The 19160-nt window shown below is 50.8% G+C and overlaps 1 protein-coding gene across 1 annotated transcript in view; it reads right to left on the reverse strand.

Moving 5' to 3' along the window:
- Positions 1-14231: 14231 nt before the first annotated feature.
- Dis3l2 (DIS3 like 3'-5' exoribonuclease 2) overlaps positions 14232-19160 on the reverse strand; it is a 341977-nt gene continuing 337048 nt past the window's right edge. The window contains exons 17-21 of the mRNA XM_042679162.1: positions 17286-17433; positions 16532-16662; positions 16285-16389; positions 15088-15189; positions 14232-14716 (exon numbers count right to left, since the gene is read on the reverse strand). Coding sequence (XP_042535096.1) covers positions 14573-14716; positions 15088-15189; positions 16285-16389; positions 16532-16662; positions 17286-17433 — 630 coding nt within the window. The 3' untranslated portion in view covers positions 14232-14572. The remainder of the gene's footprint in view (positions 14717-15087; positions 15190-16284; positions 16390-16531; positions 16663-17285; positions 17434-19160) is intronic.

Below are 19160 nucleotides of genomic sequence, written 5' to 3' on the forward strand. Positions count from 1 at the left end.
GCTCTGCTCTGATGCCTTTTGGGGACCCCTCCCTCATGTCCTGCCAGCAGCTGGGGCCAGACTCCACTCTGGGTGCTGAAGGCAGATGGGACTCAAAGTTCCCAGCCTCGATTCAGATCTAGGGACCGGTAGAGGAGGCAGAAAGCAGGCACACGTAACCCCACCACCCTGGCCCCCCGTTTCAGCCCTGGCCCCCGTTTCATCCGGCAGTGGTGGCTGGTGCAGACTCTTACTGAGGAAGGTGGACCCACAGACACTAGGATATGGGGAAGGGAGCGGTGGGGCTAGTTCTGATCCGACATGGCCAGCGGCCTGGGTCAGATCAAGTATGGACTGGGGCTTTGGAACAGTTGGCAGAACTGTGGGGATTTGTGGGTTTTAAAAAATAGTTTTGCAGCCGGCTGCTGGTGGCTCACGCCTGTAATCCTAGCTACTCAGGAGGCTGAGATCTGAGGATCTCGGTTCAAAGCCAGCCCGGGCAGGAGAGACCGTGAGACTCCTATCTCCAATAAACCACCAGAAAATCGGAAGTGGCGCTGTGGCTCAAGTGGTAGAGCGCTCGCCTTGAGCTGAAGAGCTGAGGGACAGCGCCCAGGCCCAGAGTTCAAGCCCCACGACCGACAAAAAAAAAAAAAAAAGTAGTTTGCCCGGTGCCGGTGGCTCACTCCTATAATCTTAGCTACTCAGGAGGCTGAGATCTGAGGATCATGGTTCAAAACCAGCCCTGGTAGGAAAGTCCATGAGACTTATCTCCAATAACCCACTAGAAAGCAAGAAGTGGCGTTGTGGCTCAAGTGGAAGAGCGCTAGCCTTGAGCTGAAGAGTTGAGGAACAGTGCCCAGGGCCAGAGTTCAAGCCCCAAGACCAACAATATATATATATATATATATATATATATATATACATATATATGTAAATAAATAAATATATATATATATGTATATATGTATATATATATGTATATATATATATATATATTACCAGTAGTGGGGCCCGAACTTAGTGCTTTGGGCTCTCTAATTTTTGTTGTTGTTGTTGTTAGTTATGGGGCTTGAATTCAGGACTTGTGCATTGTCCCTGAGCTTTGAGCCCAAAGCCACTTCCTGTTTTCTGGTGGTGCATTGGAGATAAGAGTCTGGACTTTTCTTTTTTTTTTTTTTTTTTTTTGGTCCGGTCGTGGGATCTGAACTCTGGGCCTGGGCGCTGTCCCTCAGCTCTTCAGCTCAAGGCTAGCGCTCTACACTTGAGCGACAGCGCCACTTCCGGCTTTTTATTTTTTGCTTATGTGGTGCTGAGGAATCGAACCCAGGGCCTCAGGCATGCAAGGCAAGCGCTCTACCACTGAGCCACCCTCCCAGCCCAAGAGTGTGGCCTTTTCTACCTGGGCTGGGTTCAAATCACGATCCTCAGATCTCAGCCTCTGGAGTAGTTAGGATTCCAGGCGTGAGCCACCAGCACCGGGCTCTCAGCTGTTTCACTCATGGCAGGAGCTCTACCATTTGAGCCACATCTCCACTTCAGCCCTTTGCTAGTTAACTGGAGATAAGAGGCTGATGGATTTGTCTTTTGTGGGTTGGTTTCAAGCCTCGTTCCTCAGTTCTTAGCCTCGGGAGTGGCTAGAATTACCAAGCCTTGGTCCTCAGATCTTAGCCTCCTGAGTGGCTAGAATTACAGGTGTGAGCACCTGGTATCTGGCAGAATTGTGCTCTGGGAGTGCCGCCTCCTCTTCCCCTAGACAAGTAGATTAGTACTGGGAGAAGCCTTTCAGCACAGGCCTGGGGACACTTTTTGGTGTAGCTGCTGATAAGATGCTATGTAGCCTTAGGCTGGGTTCAGAAATATTTCTGTAATCCCATCTCCTGATAGTTCTAAAAGAAATGGAGCTGAAGCTGAAGGCATGGCTCCAGAGAAAACATGTGCAGTTGTGTCTCTGAGCTTGGCTTACTTCACTTAACATGATTTGTTTTAGATACAGCCATTTCCCTAGAAATGACATATTATTCTCTCTAATGGCTGTGTAAAATTCCACTGTGTCTAGGTAAGGTTTTTTTTGTTTTTATTTTTTTTTGTTTGTCTGTCATGGGGCCTGAACTCTGGGCACTGTCCCTCAGCTCTTCAGCTCAAGGCTAGCATTCTACCACTTGAGCCACAGCGCCACTTCCGGCTTTATTCTTTTTGCTTATGTGGTGCTGAGGAATCAAACCCAGGGCCTCATGCATGCAGGGCAAGCCCTGTACCACTGAGCCACCTTCCTAGCCCCTTGGTAACATTTTTTTTAACTACTCATCTATTGTTTGGCATCTGCTTTGTTTCCACAATTGGGTATTGTGACTAGTGTGGCAATGAACATGGGTGTGCAAGTGTCTTTATGGTATCCTGACTTGTGATGTTCTGGGTGGATGCCCAGGAGTGGTATGGCTAGGTCCTAGGGAAGGTCTATATTTAGTATTTGAGGAAGCTGCAGGCTGCTGTCCAGAGTGGTTGTACTAGTTAATATTCCCACCAGCCATGCAGAAGGGTTCCCTTTTCCCCACATCTCTGCCAACATTTGTTGTTTGAATTCATGATGTTGGCCAATCTAACTGTGGTGAGATGGAATCGCAATTACTTTGATTTGCCTTTCCTTTATGGCCAGGGATGATGAGCATTTCCTCATGTGTTTCTTTGCCATCGAAGATGGTAGTGTGTGTGTGTGTGTGTGTGTGTGTGTGTGTGTGTGTGTGTGTGTGTGTGTGTGTGTGTGTACATGCCAGTATTAAGGCCTGAACTGGTGCTTGGATGCTGTTTCTTTGAACCATGACCCTCAGATCTCAACCTCCTAGGTAACTAGGATTTCAGGCATGAGCCACTGGCACCTGGCAATCTTATGTCTTGTAGATGCCTATATTTAAACTCTAACCCCATGCAACAGCCTCCTTTCCACATGCGGGGTGCCCTCACTTGTCTCCTAACATCTGCCTACCTGCCTTGCTCACCCCACCCCCACCCCATAGGCCCTAGAAGCTGAAGTTCTGCAGAAACGGTTAACATTATCCCCACCTCAGGTCCTCAGCTCTACCCAGACTTGAGTTCCTCCCTGCCCTAGAGTTCCTGCCATATAGTGGGCTATTCTCTCTCTCTCTGCCCATACCTACCTGCTCATGGACCTCACTACTACCCCCAGAGCTACCCACCTGGATAGGGGCAGATGGCATATTGCTCACTCTCCCAGGGGAGAGGGTGTATGGAGATATGGCCCCTGTAATAAACCTTATAATAATCTTTCTCCTGTGCCTGCCTGCCTCTGAGTGGTCCCCTGGGATGGTCATGATGGATCCTAACAGAAACAAGATTCTGTAGGAGCTCGAGGATTGTTTGCATACACAGTTTGAGTCCAGCCTGAGAAACAGAGAGACATAGACTGAAAAAACAATTCTGTCTGTCCACGGTTTGCCCTTGGAAGCACACAAGGTAATCATTGTGGAGGGGTGGAAGGCAGGTGGAGAGACAAGTGATCTTATGCTATCTCAGGTCCAGGAGTCGCCATTTTCATTGACTTTTGCATGATTTAACATTCTCATAACTATTAGGTAAACTCAGGCTGGGTCTCTGGGCTCCAGGGGCCCCCACCAGTCTTAGAGCTGAGACTGCTTGCTGTAAGATGACACAGGAAGCCCACAAAGAGCTTTGCCAGGCTTTGCTATCACAGGCATATCCTGTATTACTACTAATACATTTAGTAAACATTGGTTAAGGACTTTCTTCTGTGGTGTGACTAAAGTTCCCACAGCCTCTTCCATGGAGAATAGGCCATCCAGGGGTTTGAATCGTGTCTCCCATGGTGGGCTCAAAATGAAGTATTTTCTGATTTCTTCCAGTGCAGGTTTTTGGATCCTCCCTGAGTCTCCTGGGTTGGCCCAGGCGAAATGTCTGAGCCTCCCACTTCCGGTTTGTCTTCCATTTTGTCCCCTCCTTCTGCACCCTCTGGGCTTACTGTCTGAGAAACTTTGTGAGCAAGCTTCTGAGTAACTCAGGGCACTGGTTACCAGGGTAATGGGGCAGGACTCACAGCCCTTTTGGATTTTTTTTTTTTTTTGTCGGTCGTGGGGCTTGAACTCTGGGCTTGGGCGCTGTCCCTGCACTCTTCAGCTCAAGGAGAACGCTCTACCACTTGAGTCACAGAGCCACTTCCAGTTTTCTGGTGTTTAATTGGGAATCAGAGTCTCATAGACTTTCCTGCCTGGGCTGGCTTTGAACCTTGATCCTCAGATCTTAGCCTCCTAAGTAGCTAGGATTACAGGCATGAGCCATTGGCACCCTGCCTCCCTGCCTTTTAAATAGGGCTTTTGTACCCCTAGCTAGACACTGGCAGGTTTGTTTTTTTTTTTTGTCGGTTGTGAGGCTTGAACTCTGGGTCTGGGTGCTGTCCCTCAGCTCTTCAGCTCAGAGCAGAGGCCAGTCTTGGAGCTTGTGGGAAGTGTGGGAGGCCAAGGTTGGCAATGCTAAAGGAGGTGACTCATTCCTAGGGAGACACCCCTTAGTGGCTGTTCTCCTGGGCTGTAGCTCCAAGCCATCCTCCAGGGTAAGGGATGAGCATAGACTTCTGTAGGCCAGGTGCCCTGGCCATGGAGAAGAGCCAGACCAAAGTCCAGGGTCTCCTGTGCTGCATTCTGTAATTTCACTGTGATTTGGTATCTAGAGAGCCAGGAAAACAATTTGATTCCAATCACACCTTGTTAGTTTGAAAATCTATTAAGGTGAAATATACTAACGGCGAATTGTAGTTTCATATTCTATTTGCATCCAATTTCTGTTGCTTTTACTCCATTTGCTTAGCTGCTTTTCAGAGCAGAGCAATGTACAATGTATGAATATTATAAGCTATCACACAGTTCACAAAACTGCTGGCATAAAACAACTTTCTTTTTGAGAAAAATATATTATGTAAATGGGTCCTATCTCCTAAAATAACATTCAGTAGATTAAAAAAAATAAGCCCTTGATGACTAGAAAACTCAAAAAGATAAAAGCAGGTTCAGAGTGATTATCTTGCAGGTAGGTCTTACACTCATAACCTGAGTTAGTCATGTTCAAATTCAAGCTCAAGTTCATTCTTCTAGTACAGACAGTAAGTAACCTGTCTTTCTCCAGAAGCTCTATTTTGTTGCTGTTGGTTTTTTGACAAGCATCCTGGGGTAGGGATTGAACCCAGGGCCCTTTTCATGTTAATCAGGTACTTTATAAACAAGGGTCACCTTTAGCTCAGAACTTTCTCTTTTGCCTTTTTGGGAGAGGGGTAGGTGTGGGTGTGGGTGGTTACTGGGATTTAAACTCAGGGCCTCAGATTCTTGCTTAGCTTTTTTTGCCCAAGGCTGGTACTCTACCCCTTGAGCTATGTCTCCACATCTGGCTTCTTGGAGATGAGGGTCTCAAGGACTTCTCTGCCTGGTCTAGCTTCAAAATGTGACCCTTAGATCTCATCCTCAAGAGTAGGTAGGATTACAGATGGGAGCTACTGGCGCCCAGCCATAACTTTCTTTGTGGCCATAACCATCCTTCCTTCTTCCATCCACCATCCGCTTCTTTATATGTGTGGTGGTACTTGAACTCAGGACCACATACTTACTGGGCAAGTGCTTTATCACTTGAGCTACAATCCTAGCCCTTTTGTTTTGAACTTTGTCTTTGAGATAAACTTGCTAACTTTGCCCAGGTTGGCCTCAAACTCAAGATCTTGCCTCTGCCTTCTGGATTACTTACCACCACACGCAGTTTAGGGCTCATTCTTTTTTTTTTTTGGGTCCGGTCATGGGGCCTGAACTCTGGGTCTGGGCGCTGTCCCTCAGCTAGCACACTACCACTTGAGCCACAGAGCCACTTCTGGCTTTTTTCTTTTTTCTTATGTGGTGCTGAGGAATCAAACCCAGGGCCTCAGGCATGCAAGGCAAGCGCTCTACCACTGAGCCACCTTCCCAGCCCTCATTCTTTCTTTTTACACAAGGATTTATCTTAGTATAACATGGTTAAACTATTGAGAAATAGGAGAAATGAGAGAGCTAAAGATTCAAAATGGCGTTTCCTGATTATAGCTTTTACACCTTTTGAGTTGGGTATATACACAAGGTCTATCAGACAATGGTTTGGGGTAGGGAGAAAATGCGTGAGGCCTAACCCAAACACAGGTTACCTTCAGGACTTCCTACAGCTAGTATGTCCTTTCTTTCTTCCTCTATTCAAGGAGACTTTATAGATTTTTGCTTTTTGAAGGAATGAGATATAGTCCCTTCCATATCGCTGAATCTTCTTCAGTCCCTCTTGCCTCCATCCCAACTCAGGTAACCCCTTCTGTGAACTCAACCCATGAAAACCTGTGACGCTGCCCAACAAAGACCCTAGCAGCCCTCCCCAGGCCTGATGGCAGCTCCTGCTCACTCTGTCCAGGCTGTCCCCCTTGCCTTGGACTCTGAGGCTGCGAGGCAGACTAGGATTTATCCCTGCCAAGCCCTGCCACCTTCATCTTTAAGTGGAAGACCTTAGGCAGCATTTTAACTAGCTGGGAAAATCAGATTGCCTGTCAGCAGGAATTTTATCTTAGTTGCCAGAATAATGGTTGGTTTAATGCATCCTTTGCTGAATATACAGGAAGCCTTTTAAACCAGTTGTAGATCTATTCCTGCAAGGATAAACTGCTTTTGTTTCATTTTTTACTTTTAATTTTTGTTTTAATCTGAAGTAGGCATGAATGTAGTTTCAAGTATCAAATAGATCAAAGGATTTGTTAAAACACAGCATTTTCTTGTCTCCTCCTGGCATTTTCCCATCTCACAAACAATCACACACACACACACACACACACACACACACACACACACACACACACACACCACGCCATTGTCCCAGTAACACACTTCATTCTTAACAGTTTAGTTGTATCCATTTATATGTTCCATTCATACTGTTATCTATTGTGTTAATGAACTATTTAAAAACTACCTTCTACAATAATCTTTTCTTTTGGTCAGTCATGAGGTTTGAACTCTGGGCCTGGGCGCTGTCCCTCAGCTCTTCAGCTCAAGGCTAGCGCTCTACCACTTAAGCCACAGCACCACTTTTGGTTTTCTGAGTGGTTTATTGGAGATAAGAGGCTTATAAGCCTGGCGTTGGTGGCTCACACCTGTCATCTTAGCTACTCAGGAAGCTGAGATCTGAGGATTGCCGTTCAAAGCCAGCCCAGCCAGGAAAGACTGTGAGACTCCTATCTCCAATAAACCACCAGAAAACCGAAAGTGGCACTGTAGCTCAAGTGGTAGAGTGCTCGCCTTCAGCTGAAGAGTTGAGGGACAGTGCTCAGGCCCAGAGTTCAAGCCCCATGACTGACAAAAAAGAAAAAAAAAAGAGGCTTACAGACTTTCCTGCCTGGGTTGGTTTTGACCCATGATCCTCAGATCTCAGCCTTCTGGGTAGCTAGGATTACAGGCGTGAGCCACTGGAGCCAGGCTCTTTAAAAAAAAACAAAAACAAAAAAACCCACACAAATGTGCAGCATGGGTAGGACTTTCTAGAGGCAGTTTGTGTCTGCTTCATGAAGCCCCCACTGGGGAGGCTTGCTAGAGCTGGGGAATCTACTTCCAAGATGGCTCAGTAACAAGGCAGGCAGAGCAAAGGTGGCTCTTGGCTGGGAGCCTCCTTTCTCTGTGGGCCTCCTCCGAGTTACCTGAGCTTCCTTACCAAATGGTGGCTGGGTTCCATGAGACCAGAAGTAGAAGTGTTAACATTCTCTTAAGGCCTGAGGGAAACTAGGACAGAATCACTTTAGCTACAGAAGCTGTCTGAATCGGTTCAGGGGCGCAGGGCCACCTTTCTTGATGGAGAAGGGGTGAATGTTCAGGAGTACAAGGCATTTCCAGCCATCATGAATCCATCACAACTTCCCACCAAGGCAGTGAGCAGTAGCTCTTTTTTGCCAACCAGCACACTCTGGTATGTGCACGCCTCTCAGTCCTCCCAAGATCATTCTTGGATAACTTAGATCCTTATTCAGCATTTATATTATGATGAATATATAAATGCTCTTGCCAGATAGTAAACTGTGAGGAATTACTTTTTTTCTTATATTGTTTTCCCTGGGCAATGCTTTCTTATAGTTATATATGGGTTGTTCGCTATGTACTTATTACCATTCCTGTCCTGAAGTGTTTGACATTACCGGAATCTTCTCGACAGCTCCTGTGATGGGTCAGCTTTTCATCCATTTTACTGTCCTGTTGCAGATGCGAGTGCCCTCTGGTCTAGACATCCAGTCCACCTGGAGCTGGGCCACTCCCTTGCCACCATCCCCAGTACTTCACAACCCTCTGGGTGTGAGGCATAGAATGGCACAAGTTTTCCTCAAACGAGTTATCTATTTGGTTAAGAATAAAGCAGCGTTGGGTGTGGTGGCTCCTCTGTAATCCTAGCTACTCATAAGGTGGTGGTAGAAAAATACGGAGTTGGGAGGCTAAGGAAATGGAAATAGATTTTTTTCTTTGTTGCTGTTTTCTTTTTCCTTTTTTGTTCTTGTTTGTGCATTTAACTGTCTTTGGGAGAGTAAGGACAGAGAAGTGGAGGGACAAAGGATGAACAAATCAGAAGTGGTACTTACTAGACACTATGTTGAAAATAAACCACACAACTGGTAGGTAGGGACAGGAGGGAAAAACGGAGTGGATGGAGGAAGGGGTGACACTGTCCACAAAGAAATGTACTCTTTACCTGACTTATGTAGCTGCATCCCTTCTGAACATCACCTTTATAACAACAGTGAAAAACATTTTAAAAAGAGTTGGAGGCCAATTGGGGCAAAGTTAATCAGACCCTATCTCAAAAACAAAAAATACTAATAAAACCTCTGGGGCATGGATCAAGTGGTAAAGCACTTACCTACTAAGTGAGACCCTGGGTTCAGTTCCTAACACCACATACGTGTTTACACACAAAAGCGTAAAATAGTTAAACATTGTTACATCGCTGGGGGTGGTGCTGCATACATATAATCCTAGCATCTGGGAGGATGAGGTAGGAGGATTGAGAGATTAAGGCCAGCTGCAAGTACATACTGATATCTGGTCTTAAAAAACAAACAAACAAAAACAAAAGCCAAGCATGATGGCACCTGTCCATAATCCCAGCTACTTAGAGGAGGTAGAAATTGGGAGGTCAAAGTTCAAGGCTAGCCTGGGCAAAAAGTCGGTAAGAAATATCTCATCTCAACCAATAAGCTAGGGATGGTAGAAGGAGTTCGTGATTTCCAACTCTAAAGGATGCACAAATAGGAGGATCCCAATCTGAGGCTGACTCTGAGATGCCTATAGCCAGACACCAAGGCTCACTCCTGTAATCCTGGGATCTGGGGTTCTCCCTTTGGAAGCCAACTCAGGCAGGAAAGTCCTCAAGATGCTTATCAGTCTGAAACGCTAATAAGTCACTTAATTGTATACACCTTAATTGTATACACCTCTTTTGTCTATTTTTTCTTGAAGTAGGCTGAGAGCTAGAGTGCTTTGGTTCCCTAGTTGATGGCTGTTAGACTCTTTCCTGGTGCCCTGGCTGCCTTAAGAGGAGAAATTTTAGCCAATCAACCAACTGGAGGCCTCAAGGCAGCCTAGCTCCTTTGAAGACTCCACAGATGCCTCAGGAAGCCACACTGCAACTACTCACTGCTGAAGCGCAACTCCAGCTCCAGAAGGCAGTGTTCGAATACAGCCAGGGCTGCTTCAAGTAGCTTGGCTTTATTATTCTTTCCCTACCACTAGTGAACTAAAGCTCTAGATGATCCTGCAGCAATTTTCACCTGGACCAGAGGGGGAGCACACCCTCTGATGGCCCAGCAGGAGTCAGGTAATTGGTATACACACCCTTGCTGCACCCCCTCCAGATACATAGGCAGAGCATTCAGCTTTTTTTTTTTTTTTTGGTCAGTCATGGGGCTTGAACTCTGGGCCTGAGCTCTTCAGCTCAAGGCTAGCTCTCTACCACTTGAGCCACAGTGCCACTTCCGGTTTTCTGGTGGTTTATTGGAGATAGGAGTCTCACAGTCTCTCCTGCCCGGGCTGGCTTTGAACAGCGATCCTCAGATCTCAGCCTCCTGAGTAGCTAGGATTACAGGCGTGAGCCACCAGCGCCCGGCTACTTTTGATCTTTATCATTGGTAAAGCAGGCTGAGCGTAAGTGGCTGCCCAGAAGTGGCAGTGAGTGGACGCAGGAATGTTCCATGGAGCAGCAGTGGGAGGAGGTGGTACAGACCAGCTGGGAAATGAAGATAAGAGATTATGGCCTCAGATTGCTGGGAAAGCTGCAAGGGGCTGCCAAGACTTGAGGGCCAAGTGTCCCAAACATCCTAGGCTTAAGAGCTGACACAGTAACTGCTATAGGAGTTGTAACAGCTAGCTGGCACTGCCTGCTGCTATTGCTTATTGCTTCTGAAAACTGAGGGTTACAACAGCTGCCAAGGATGGGGCCACTGGTGTTCAAGATGAGAGCAATAAGCCGCCAATCCCAATGACCTGAGTCAAATGCCACTGGCTTCCGAAGCCTGGAGTACGGGCTCCTAGCTCTCAGGGCTTGCGGGGCTATAAGGTACTGCATCGCTCAGTCCATCCCACAGGCTTTGAGTACCCAAGGATCAGGGACTACCAATACAAGAGCTTCTCACTTCAATTTCTTTTGGGAAGTACAAATAGACTCCCACAATCTGACTGGCAAGGCCATTTCCTGTCTGCTTTCCTATTCCTTGGCCTACGTCCTCATGTGGCAGAGCTCATTCTTTTTGAGAATGAATACACGGGACACCCACTGCTGAAGAACTTGAATGTCTACGTTTTGAGATGAGGCTCAGTGGTAAGAGCCCATGTGCAAGGCTCTGGGGCTTGAGCCTCAGCACCACAGCAAAGCTAGTAAAAGTGTTTAGAATCGGACACCCCTAAGGACCTATGCTTTTTCCAGTGGCTATTTTTGTGAGTACCCCGTTCTTGTTTTATGATGGCTCTCATCCCTTTGCAAACATCAGTGGACACCTTCAATGGAAACTGACATTGTTTCGAAGTGGCAAGTGTTTTTCTGACACTTTCTTCCCTCTCCCTGCATAGTCTGTTTTCTCCATGAAACTCCTTTTCTGTGTGCTTTTGTCCTTGACTGTCTATCTATATTTATGGTTGGCATCCACAAATACCAAGCTCCAAGTACCCTGGGAGCTTGTAGACTGATTGATTGCCTCTGAGCCACCTGGCTGGGACATTTAGTTGGGGAACTTCTGATGCTGGAGTATTGTGTTTTATATGAGGACAAGAAACCCCTGGGAAAGACATTTTCCAGCTCCTGCCTGGCTGCCAGTGTCCTGAGTGGCCCCAGCCCAAAGACCCTGAGTTTACCCCTTCAGTGACGGATCTTCCATCTCTGCTAGTGTGGGGAGGGGGCAGTTGCTGGGCCCCACAGGAGGAGGCTGGGCGTCTGGGCTGCAGCTGATTTACTTGATACAGTTGCTACAGCTATCCCTCTCCCTTCCCCGGGGGCAAGTAGAACTCACTGCTCGGTGTGGGTGTGGGTGTGGGGGGTCCTGTGGTACAGATGGGGCTGACTCCCACGTTTTTGTTGGTGGCCTTTGGGCTCACTTTTCCCAGGTCTTAGGGGACACCTGGGGACCTAGGGGGGGAGGGGGGGAGAGAAGGCTGTTTGCTCACATGCCATTTTCCAGCTTCCAAAGGGACGTTGTCTCCTCTGTTTTCACTGCACTGCCATAATGCCTTAAAATAAACATGTTCGCTTTTGAGGTGGACTTCGGGGAGGTAGTGAGAAGGGGTGTGTTTGTAATCTGCACACTGAAGCCCACGGCAATGACCTTTAGCCAGGCAGATCCAGCCCCAGCCCCAGCTCCAAGGCGCTGGCTTCAGGCTCTCCTTGCCTAGAATGCCCACTCCTTTTCTTCTAAGGCCCAACCATAGCCACTTCCTCCTCAAGGCCACCTGGTGAGGAGTGACACCAGGCAGGCATGGCCAGTGTGAACACCGCATACCCATGCACCCTCGCACATGTTGCTTCCGCTTCCTGCTGGTCAGCAGTGCTCTCGCCTCTTGGTGCTGCGCTCAGCCCTTCCCGGGCAGCCCCATCTCTGAAGGTCCCATAGCAGCATTTGAGATACTATGGTCTCTAGCGGCAGCCCAGTCTCTGGCCTTAGCTGTTGCCATTCTAGCCTGCACTGTGCTCATGTGCCCCTGGTGCTGGGCAAAGGTCCATTCCGGGCTTTTGGGGACATTTGGATGCGTTCCTCTCAGGCTCCTCCCCTGTTGTCCTGCACCTGCCTCATGGCCACAGGGGCTGCAGTGGGCACCAGAGTTGTCTCTGCCAAGGCCTCCCCTCCCCCTGGCACCTTCCTGCTTCCACCACATGGTGTCCCAGGAGCTTCCTGCAGGCTGGGGAAGGGGGCACATACTTTGCACAGGGCTGGGCAGGGGGTCTGTCCCTCCCCAGGACAGGAGGCCACCTTACCCTTACACAAGCCAGGCTTACTGCCTCTTCCATCTTCCTTTGCGTCTAGGAATCTGGCAACGGCCCTGCGTGGCTGGGCATACACTCGCTCACCTCTGAGCATGGGCAGAACCTGATGGTGAAGTGGGATTATTTGGGTGTCTTCCTTCCTTACCTGAGGGGCCCTGGAGAAAAACAGATGCGCTCTGCCCCGGGCTGTGGCCTGCACAGACATGTGAGTGCTTGGGGTGGCAGTCTGCCTGTGCCATCTGTGGCAGAGACCTCTTTCCACTTTTCAAACAGGATGGTGCGGCCAGGGGCAGTCATGGCCCCTGAGCTCCCGTGGGGACGGCAGGGACAGGGATGCTCTGGGAGCCTGAGGGGGAGGTGAATCTGCCGGGAGAAGCTCCGAGCCTGGCACCTGGCACCTGGCTCCCACGCACATCAGGGCAGCAGAGTTCCCTTGCTGACGGAGCTGGCCACTCTGCACTGGGACAATCAGGCAGCATCTGGTTCCATCCTCTGCCACCTGAGGGGAACCCAGCACTCTGCCATTGCCTCCCTCAGGGACAGCTTAGATCTGACCGAGCAGAGAATTTGGGTGGCACGGTCTTGCGGGATGAGGCAGTGTAGCGATGTCACCTTGGGAACCTTCAGTGTGTCTGTCCTGGCTGGGGAAGCATCTAGAAGGCTTTTACTTATTCAAATACCAAATTACCAGCTCCCCACTTCCCTTGCTTTCCAGAACTTTGGGGCCAGAAGGCAGCTATTGGGCTAGAAGCAGGAGGCGTGCTCTTGGCAGTGGCAGATGGACGGTCTGAGAGCTGTCTGACGTGGCCAAGGAATGCAGCAGGGAAGGAGCGTGGGCAGGTAAGGCCCTCAGTCCGTTGGTTTCCTCCAGGGGGAAACAGCAGGACAGCTGCCTCCAGTCACTGCAAGGTCCTCCACCAGGGACACTTAAGAGAACTGAAAGGAGCCCATTAATCCAGACACTTCAGGAAGTAGCGTGGTGGGACAGGGGCGTGGATTAACATTTTTGTTTTTTTTTTTTACCCCTAGATTCTGGCTGCTCTCAAGCCAATATGTACTTCTCCAGTTTGCAGAGAAGGGGTGTGGACCAAGCCAGGCCAGCTGTGGGCAGGGCTGCCCAGCGGTCCATCTCTGCCTAGAGAGCCACGAGAGAGGAGGCTAGTGGGGGCTTAGGACGCGGGGCAGATAAATCAGGATGGGAGGGATCGCAGGTCCCTACTCCCCTCCCAGCTCAGGAACACTGGTATTTGGGCCCTCTTGCCCTCCAGCCAGCCTGGCCTCCTGCTGTCCCCATGTTCCCTCAGCAGTGCCAGGGCACAGGAATGGGGCCTGAGACACGGGCTCACACTGAGGGCTGTGGACTAGCCAACTTGGAGATCCGGCTTAGGAACAGCCCTGCAGGCTGGAGCCGAGGACTCGGTGGGGGAGGGGCAGATGAGGCCACATGTGCAGGGTGATGGGTAGCTCCCTGTTGTGCATACTAATTATATTTTTAATCAGCCAGAATGAGGCCCCAGCATCAATCTGCCACACACAGCTCTGTGAATCATCCTGGAGCTGGCAGCTAGGTTCTGGGCTGGTGACCCTGGCTCAGCTGTGAGGGGAGCTCGAGCTGGACCCCTTGGCCCAACTGCCTGGCTTCCCAGTGACGCGCACGCGTGCATGCATACGCATACACACACACACACACACACACACACACACACACACACACACACACAAGACACTTCACACTTGATTTTATTCCATGACACTGATTTGCTGAACCCCCATTTCCTGGGACGGGGAGGACAGTGGGGGGGGGCTGGTGGAAGCTGGGTTGGCCTCCCAGGAGGGACTGGGGCCCCTCTTTGTTCGGGGAAGCACTAGCCAGGCCTCAGCCTTCCATCCAACCCCATCCTTTCCCATCCAGTTCCTTTAAAAACTGAGCTGTAAAAATAAAATAAAATGAAAATAAAAATAAACCCCTGAGTTGTTAAAAAAAAAACCAAATTAAAAATCCCCTTTGGTGTCAGAAGGTCCCATTCCTGAAAGCCAGCAGGCTAGGCAGGTGATGGTGTGGCACTCAGTCCTTCGGCTCAGCGTTGGGCTCCTCCTCCTCCAGGCCCAGGGAACTTTCGGGGCCTGGCCGCTTCAGGATGGCGCTGTACTTGAGGGCCACACTCTCCGCCTGCAGGACCACTTCCACCAGGCTGAAGATGGTGATGGTCTACAGCAGAACCAGACACAGCGAGGGCACAGTGAGGGCAGAGCCCAGCTCCACACTGTATGTCCAGCTGGCCCTGAAGCCCCTAAGCCTCTGTGGCTCACATGTAAACTCCAGCCATGGGGTCTGGGGAACCTGAGGGACCCAGGTGGTCTGGGTACTCACACAGTAAGCAGTTACAAGGGTCTGGGATAGGGTAGCCTCTGGACCGAGAGCCACTCTATAGCATCATTGGGGTGTGAAGCCATAGCTTTCATAAGCTTCTCGAGAGACCCTGGGGCTGAAACCACACGAGGGAGCCTGCCATCCTGGAGAGTAGCCTCCTGTACTGGTAAGGCAGAAGGAAGAGGTAGACAGGACACAGGGGTTCTGACCTGCCGTGTGGGCTCCTGTTCCAGGTCTTCAGGCTCCCAAACAAGTGTAAGCTCCGGCTTCTTCCCCACCTTCTGATAGTGGTAGGACCGCAAGGCCAGCGCCTGGGGTACACACACAGGACCTCAGGCGTTGGGCTGTGGATGCTGTCTCCCAGCTTCCTGCTTGGAGGTAGCCCTCTGCCATGGCCTAGCCTGATAGAGCCAGTTCCCTGTTCTGCTGCCCACTACTGGCTGCTTGACTCCACAGGGACCATTGTCAGCAGCCAGCTTTCAAAGGTGTTCAGATAAAGCAGCACCGAGGCTATAGCTGGGAGGGGCCAGGGCTCCAATGGTAGGACCCGCAGTAGTGCGCAGACTGGGCCCTCTGCTGGTGTTGGGTCTGATAGCACGCTCTGTGGGCTGGTGGACTGCAGATCTGACCTAGATCTGGACTTCCATACTGCTCAACGGACTTTAGCACAAGCACTTGATTGTTTCCAGACAGACATACTCCTTCTCTTCTACTCCTCCCAATTTCATTCATTCCATGTCTATTCCACACTATGAGTGGGACTGCATACTTCCAAGCACTCTAGATGTTAGGAATTCAAAGCTGGGGCAGAAGCTAGATTCCACAGGACTGGCTAGCACCAGGTTCTCTCAGATGGCAATAGGATAGGCATATATGCTCCTTGGAAGACTCTTAATAAACAATCACCAGGACAGGAGACAAGGCAAGTCAGGTGCCTTCTTCTTTTTAGAGTGGCTATGAGCTATCCTATGGCCTTTCCTTCCTAATATTCCAATAAAAGTACAATGACCAGGATATGAGTTCAAGCCCCAGGACCAGCAAATAAATAAATACTATACCTTACCTACCTACCTACCTACATACATACCAAGGCAGGCCTAGATGGGTTGTCCTGGCAGGGCCCAGTGGGCAGGTTTGGGTCAGGGTTTTGGACCTCTGCTGCCACGTGCCAGTGGGACCCATACGGTCTGTGTCTCTCTGGTATCAAGGAGGGCAACAGGGACCCCAGTGTCCTCCATGTCTGTAAGGCCACCATGGCCTGCTCGGGGTCAGTGACATAGAGAGGAATCCCAGAAGTAGATGTGGAGACAAAGAGGAAAGCAGGGAATCCTGTGCTAAGTCCGGGGGCGAGACAGGGACTTAGTCCTGCAGGACAGCATGGCCTCCTGCTCACACTGGGCACTCACGTTGCAGTAGATACGCTTCTGTACCCCGTAACGCAGCACCAGCACATCGAAGGCTTGGTTCAGGACACCCATCACCATGGCTTCCGACTCCAAGGGGCCAGTCTCCTGTGGGAACAGAGCTCCGGCCGTGGCACCTCTATAGTGGCAAGGGGCAGGGACACTGGCATTTCTTGAGGCTCCTGGTTAGTAGGCACCCTGGAGGGGCAGGTGAAGTGGGGTGGGGAGAAGGTACTAGGTCAGGGCTTACCTTGACCAGGACAGCAAAGAAGAGGTTGGTGCTAAGCTCCTGTACACGCTTGGACGCCATGCGGCGGTCATTGCAGTGGTCCGCCTGCTTCTGTATGGTACTGGGCTCAGTGTCTGGCTGTTCCCTGTAGCCTGATGAGAGGGTAGTCAGGGCCACTGGTGAGGGGCGTGGCGTTAGACAGCATGGTGCCCTGGCCTAGGCACTAGCTAAGTCCCCTACCTGCCCCTACTGCTCAGTTCCAACACTGAGAAGGCAAACCCACGGAAGGGGCCTTGGTGCCCACCTCTGTCTAGGCTGGTGGTGAGCCCCACTGTAGCCTCCTTACATGAAGGGGCAGTTTTTTTGTTTTTGGTGTTTTTTTTTTTTGGTCAGTTGTGGGGCTTGAACTCTGGGCCTAGGCACTGTCCCTAAGCTCTTCAGCTCAAGGCTAGTGCTCTACTACTTGAGCCACAGTGCCACTTCTGGTTTTCTGAGTGGTTTCTTGGAGATAAGAGTCTCATGGACTTTCCTGCCCAGGTTGGCTTTGAACCTGGATTCTCAGATCTCAGACTCCTGGGTAGCTAGGATTACAGGCGTGAGCCACCAGCTCCGGGCTGAAGGGGAAGCTTTTAGGTCCAGGACCCCTCAACCTTGGGCCATCTGTCCTTCAGGACCTCCATGGCCCAGCGGGGTGGCCTTTGGCCATTAGGCACTCATGCTGGGGGGTGCCCTTGGTGGGTGCAGGCCCATTCCGGTCCCAAGCCATGCCCCTTACCCAGAGCAGCAGCCAAGAGGCGGTGCACCATGACGTCTGCAAAGCGGCGGATGGGTGAGGTGAAGTGCGTGTAGAGAGGCACATTGAGGGCATAGTGCCGGAACTGAGCTGGATCGTGCAGCACCCCTGAGCAGAAGTACAGTGCCATCTGTGGGTGGGAGCAGGTCTCAGTCAGAGTCTGTCCAGGCCTGGTGGGCACTGGGAGAGCCACAGTTGTCAGGGAAAGTCTTGGTACAGACTGAACAGACAGGCCACAGGCAGTTTAACAAAACCAAGCGGGCTTTTGGGGTCAGGGGTCAGTCATTCTGCATAAAAGGACTCAAGAAGCTGCCATGAGACAGGGGCAGGCTGGGAGGCCTCCTGGCCTTGCCCCAGGGTTGCCTGGATGCCTTCCTCGTGACAGTACTCAAAATAGCTCAAATGGCCCCATCTCTCTGCTGGGAATGGTGACAGGATTCCTCAAAGATGGCTACTTGTAGCCTCCTCCCCTCAGAGCCCTGGGTCTCTATCAAAACAAAGAGGAGGAGGAAGGGCAGTCTGTGATCTACCCCTTACCCCAAACAGGAGGTCAGGCCTACAGACTTGTCTTCAAGAGGCACAAGCAGAAGCTGAGGCGGCTGAATGCCTGTCAGGCAGTGCCAAGTCCAGTGCTACCATCTGCCCACAATGGGAAAATGCTACTCCTCCATCCAGGAGCAAAACCCAAGGGGGCTCCGCAGCCTATGCATGAGCTGACCTCAATCCCTTTGTCCCTGATCACTACTCAGATGCTAGCTATGCTTGCACTGCACTCTCCCAGCCCCATACTAGCCTGCTAGCCAGGGTTGCTTGCTCCAGACTACCTGATCCTCCCGGCGTGAGACGCAGAGGTCAGAGACATGCCAAGAGAGAGGTCCAGAAAGCCCAGAGCCAAGTCTGGTCAGAGCCTCTAGAATCAGGCAGCCTGCTGCCTGGAAGCACGTTCACTCTCTTGCTAGGGCCTGTGTGCCTAGCCACATGGACAGCCGACTGCATGGCACTGGAATCCAGGGGGCAGCAGGCAGGGCCCAGCTTGGCCTCTAACTCCACTTCCCACGCAGCCCCGCTGGAGTCGCAGCTTGCCCACGACAAGTCGCAGAGGGGGTAGATACTGTCTCCACTGCAAGCCACCTTTTGGGCTTTGTTGTTCTCAGTGGTGGCCTAGTTCCCCAGACAAGATAGGGTGAGGAGGATAAAGGGCTCTGCTCCCTTCGGGCTGGTGGAAATATCTCTGGGTAGGGTGAGGACATGGTGTCCCTGTGGTGTCCTGGGACAGCTCTGTGTCCCATTTCACAGCTCAGGGAGGAATGAGGCACCACCACCACCACCACCACCACCACTTTTAGCATTGCTGCTGCTGCTGCCGCCCCTGCCCTGTCTTGTCTCACTCCAGTTCATGGGGTATTTCTGCTGGATTCCTCCCAGCTCCGTGACAGAGGCCCATGTCACCAGAGGGGCCAGGAAGCAGGGGAGGGGAAGCTCACAGGCTCCCCTGGCTGGCGGGGTCAGGGGAGCCAGAGAACCCCGAGCCAGGAGAAGGCTTCTATCTATGGAGCTCCAGGACCAGTTTGACCCTAGAAGTGGAAGGTTTGCAGGTAGGGCAGAAGGCACGGCCTGAAGCACAGAGGCTACTGAGCCTTTTTAGGTGGCAGTGAGCATGTGGGTGGCGTGGGGCATGTACACAGCCCCTCATGGCTCTGGATGGCTCCATTCCTAGCACAGTATGAAGTGTGAGGAAATAAATCAGTGGTGGCCATCTGATTCTTCTGACCAGACTGAATCTGCTGAGTGACCCCTGAAAAATACCGTCACCATCCCAGCTCTGGCCCAGCGCCAGCCCTATTAGCATCTATAGTT

The sequence above is a fragment of the Dipodomys spectabilis genome, unplaced genomic scaffold (genome assembly GCF_019054845.1).
Source record: "Dipodomys spectabilis isolate Male_0828 unplaced genomic scaffold, ASM1905484v1 ptg000051l, whole genome shotgun sequence".
Lineage (NCBI taxonomy): Eukaryota > Metazoa > Chordata > Mammalia > Rodentia > Heteromyidae > Dipodomys > Dipodomys spectabilis.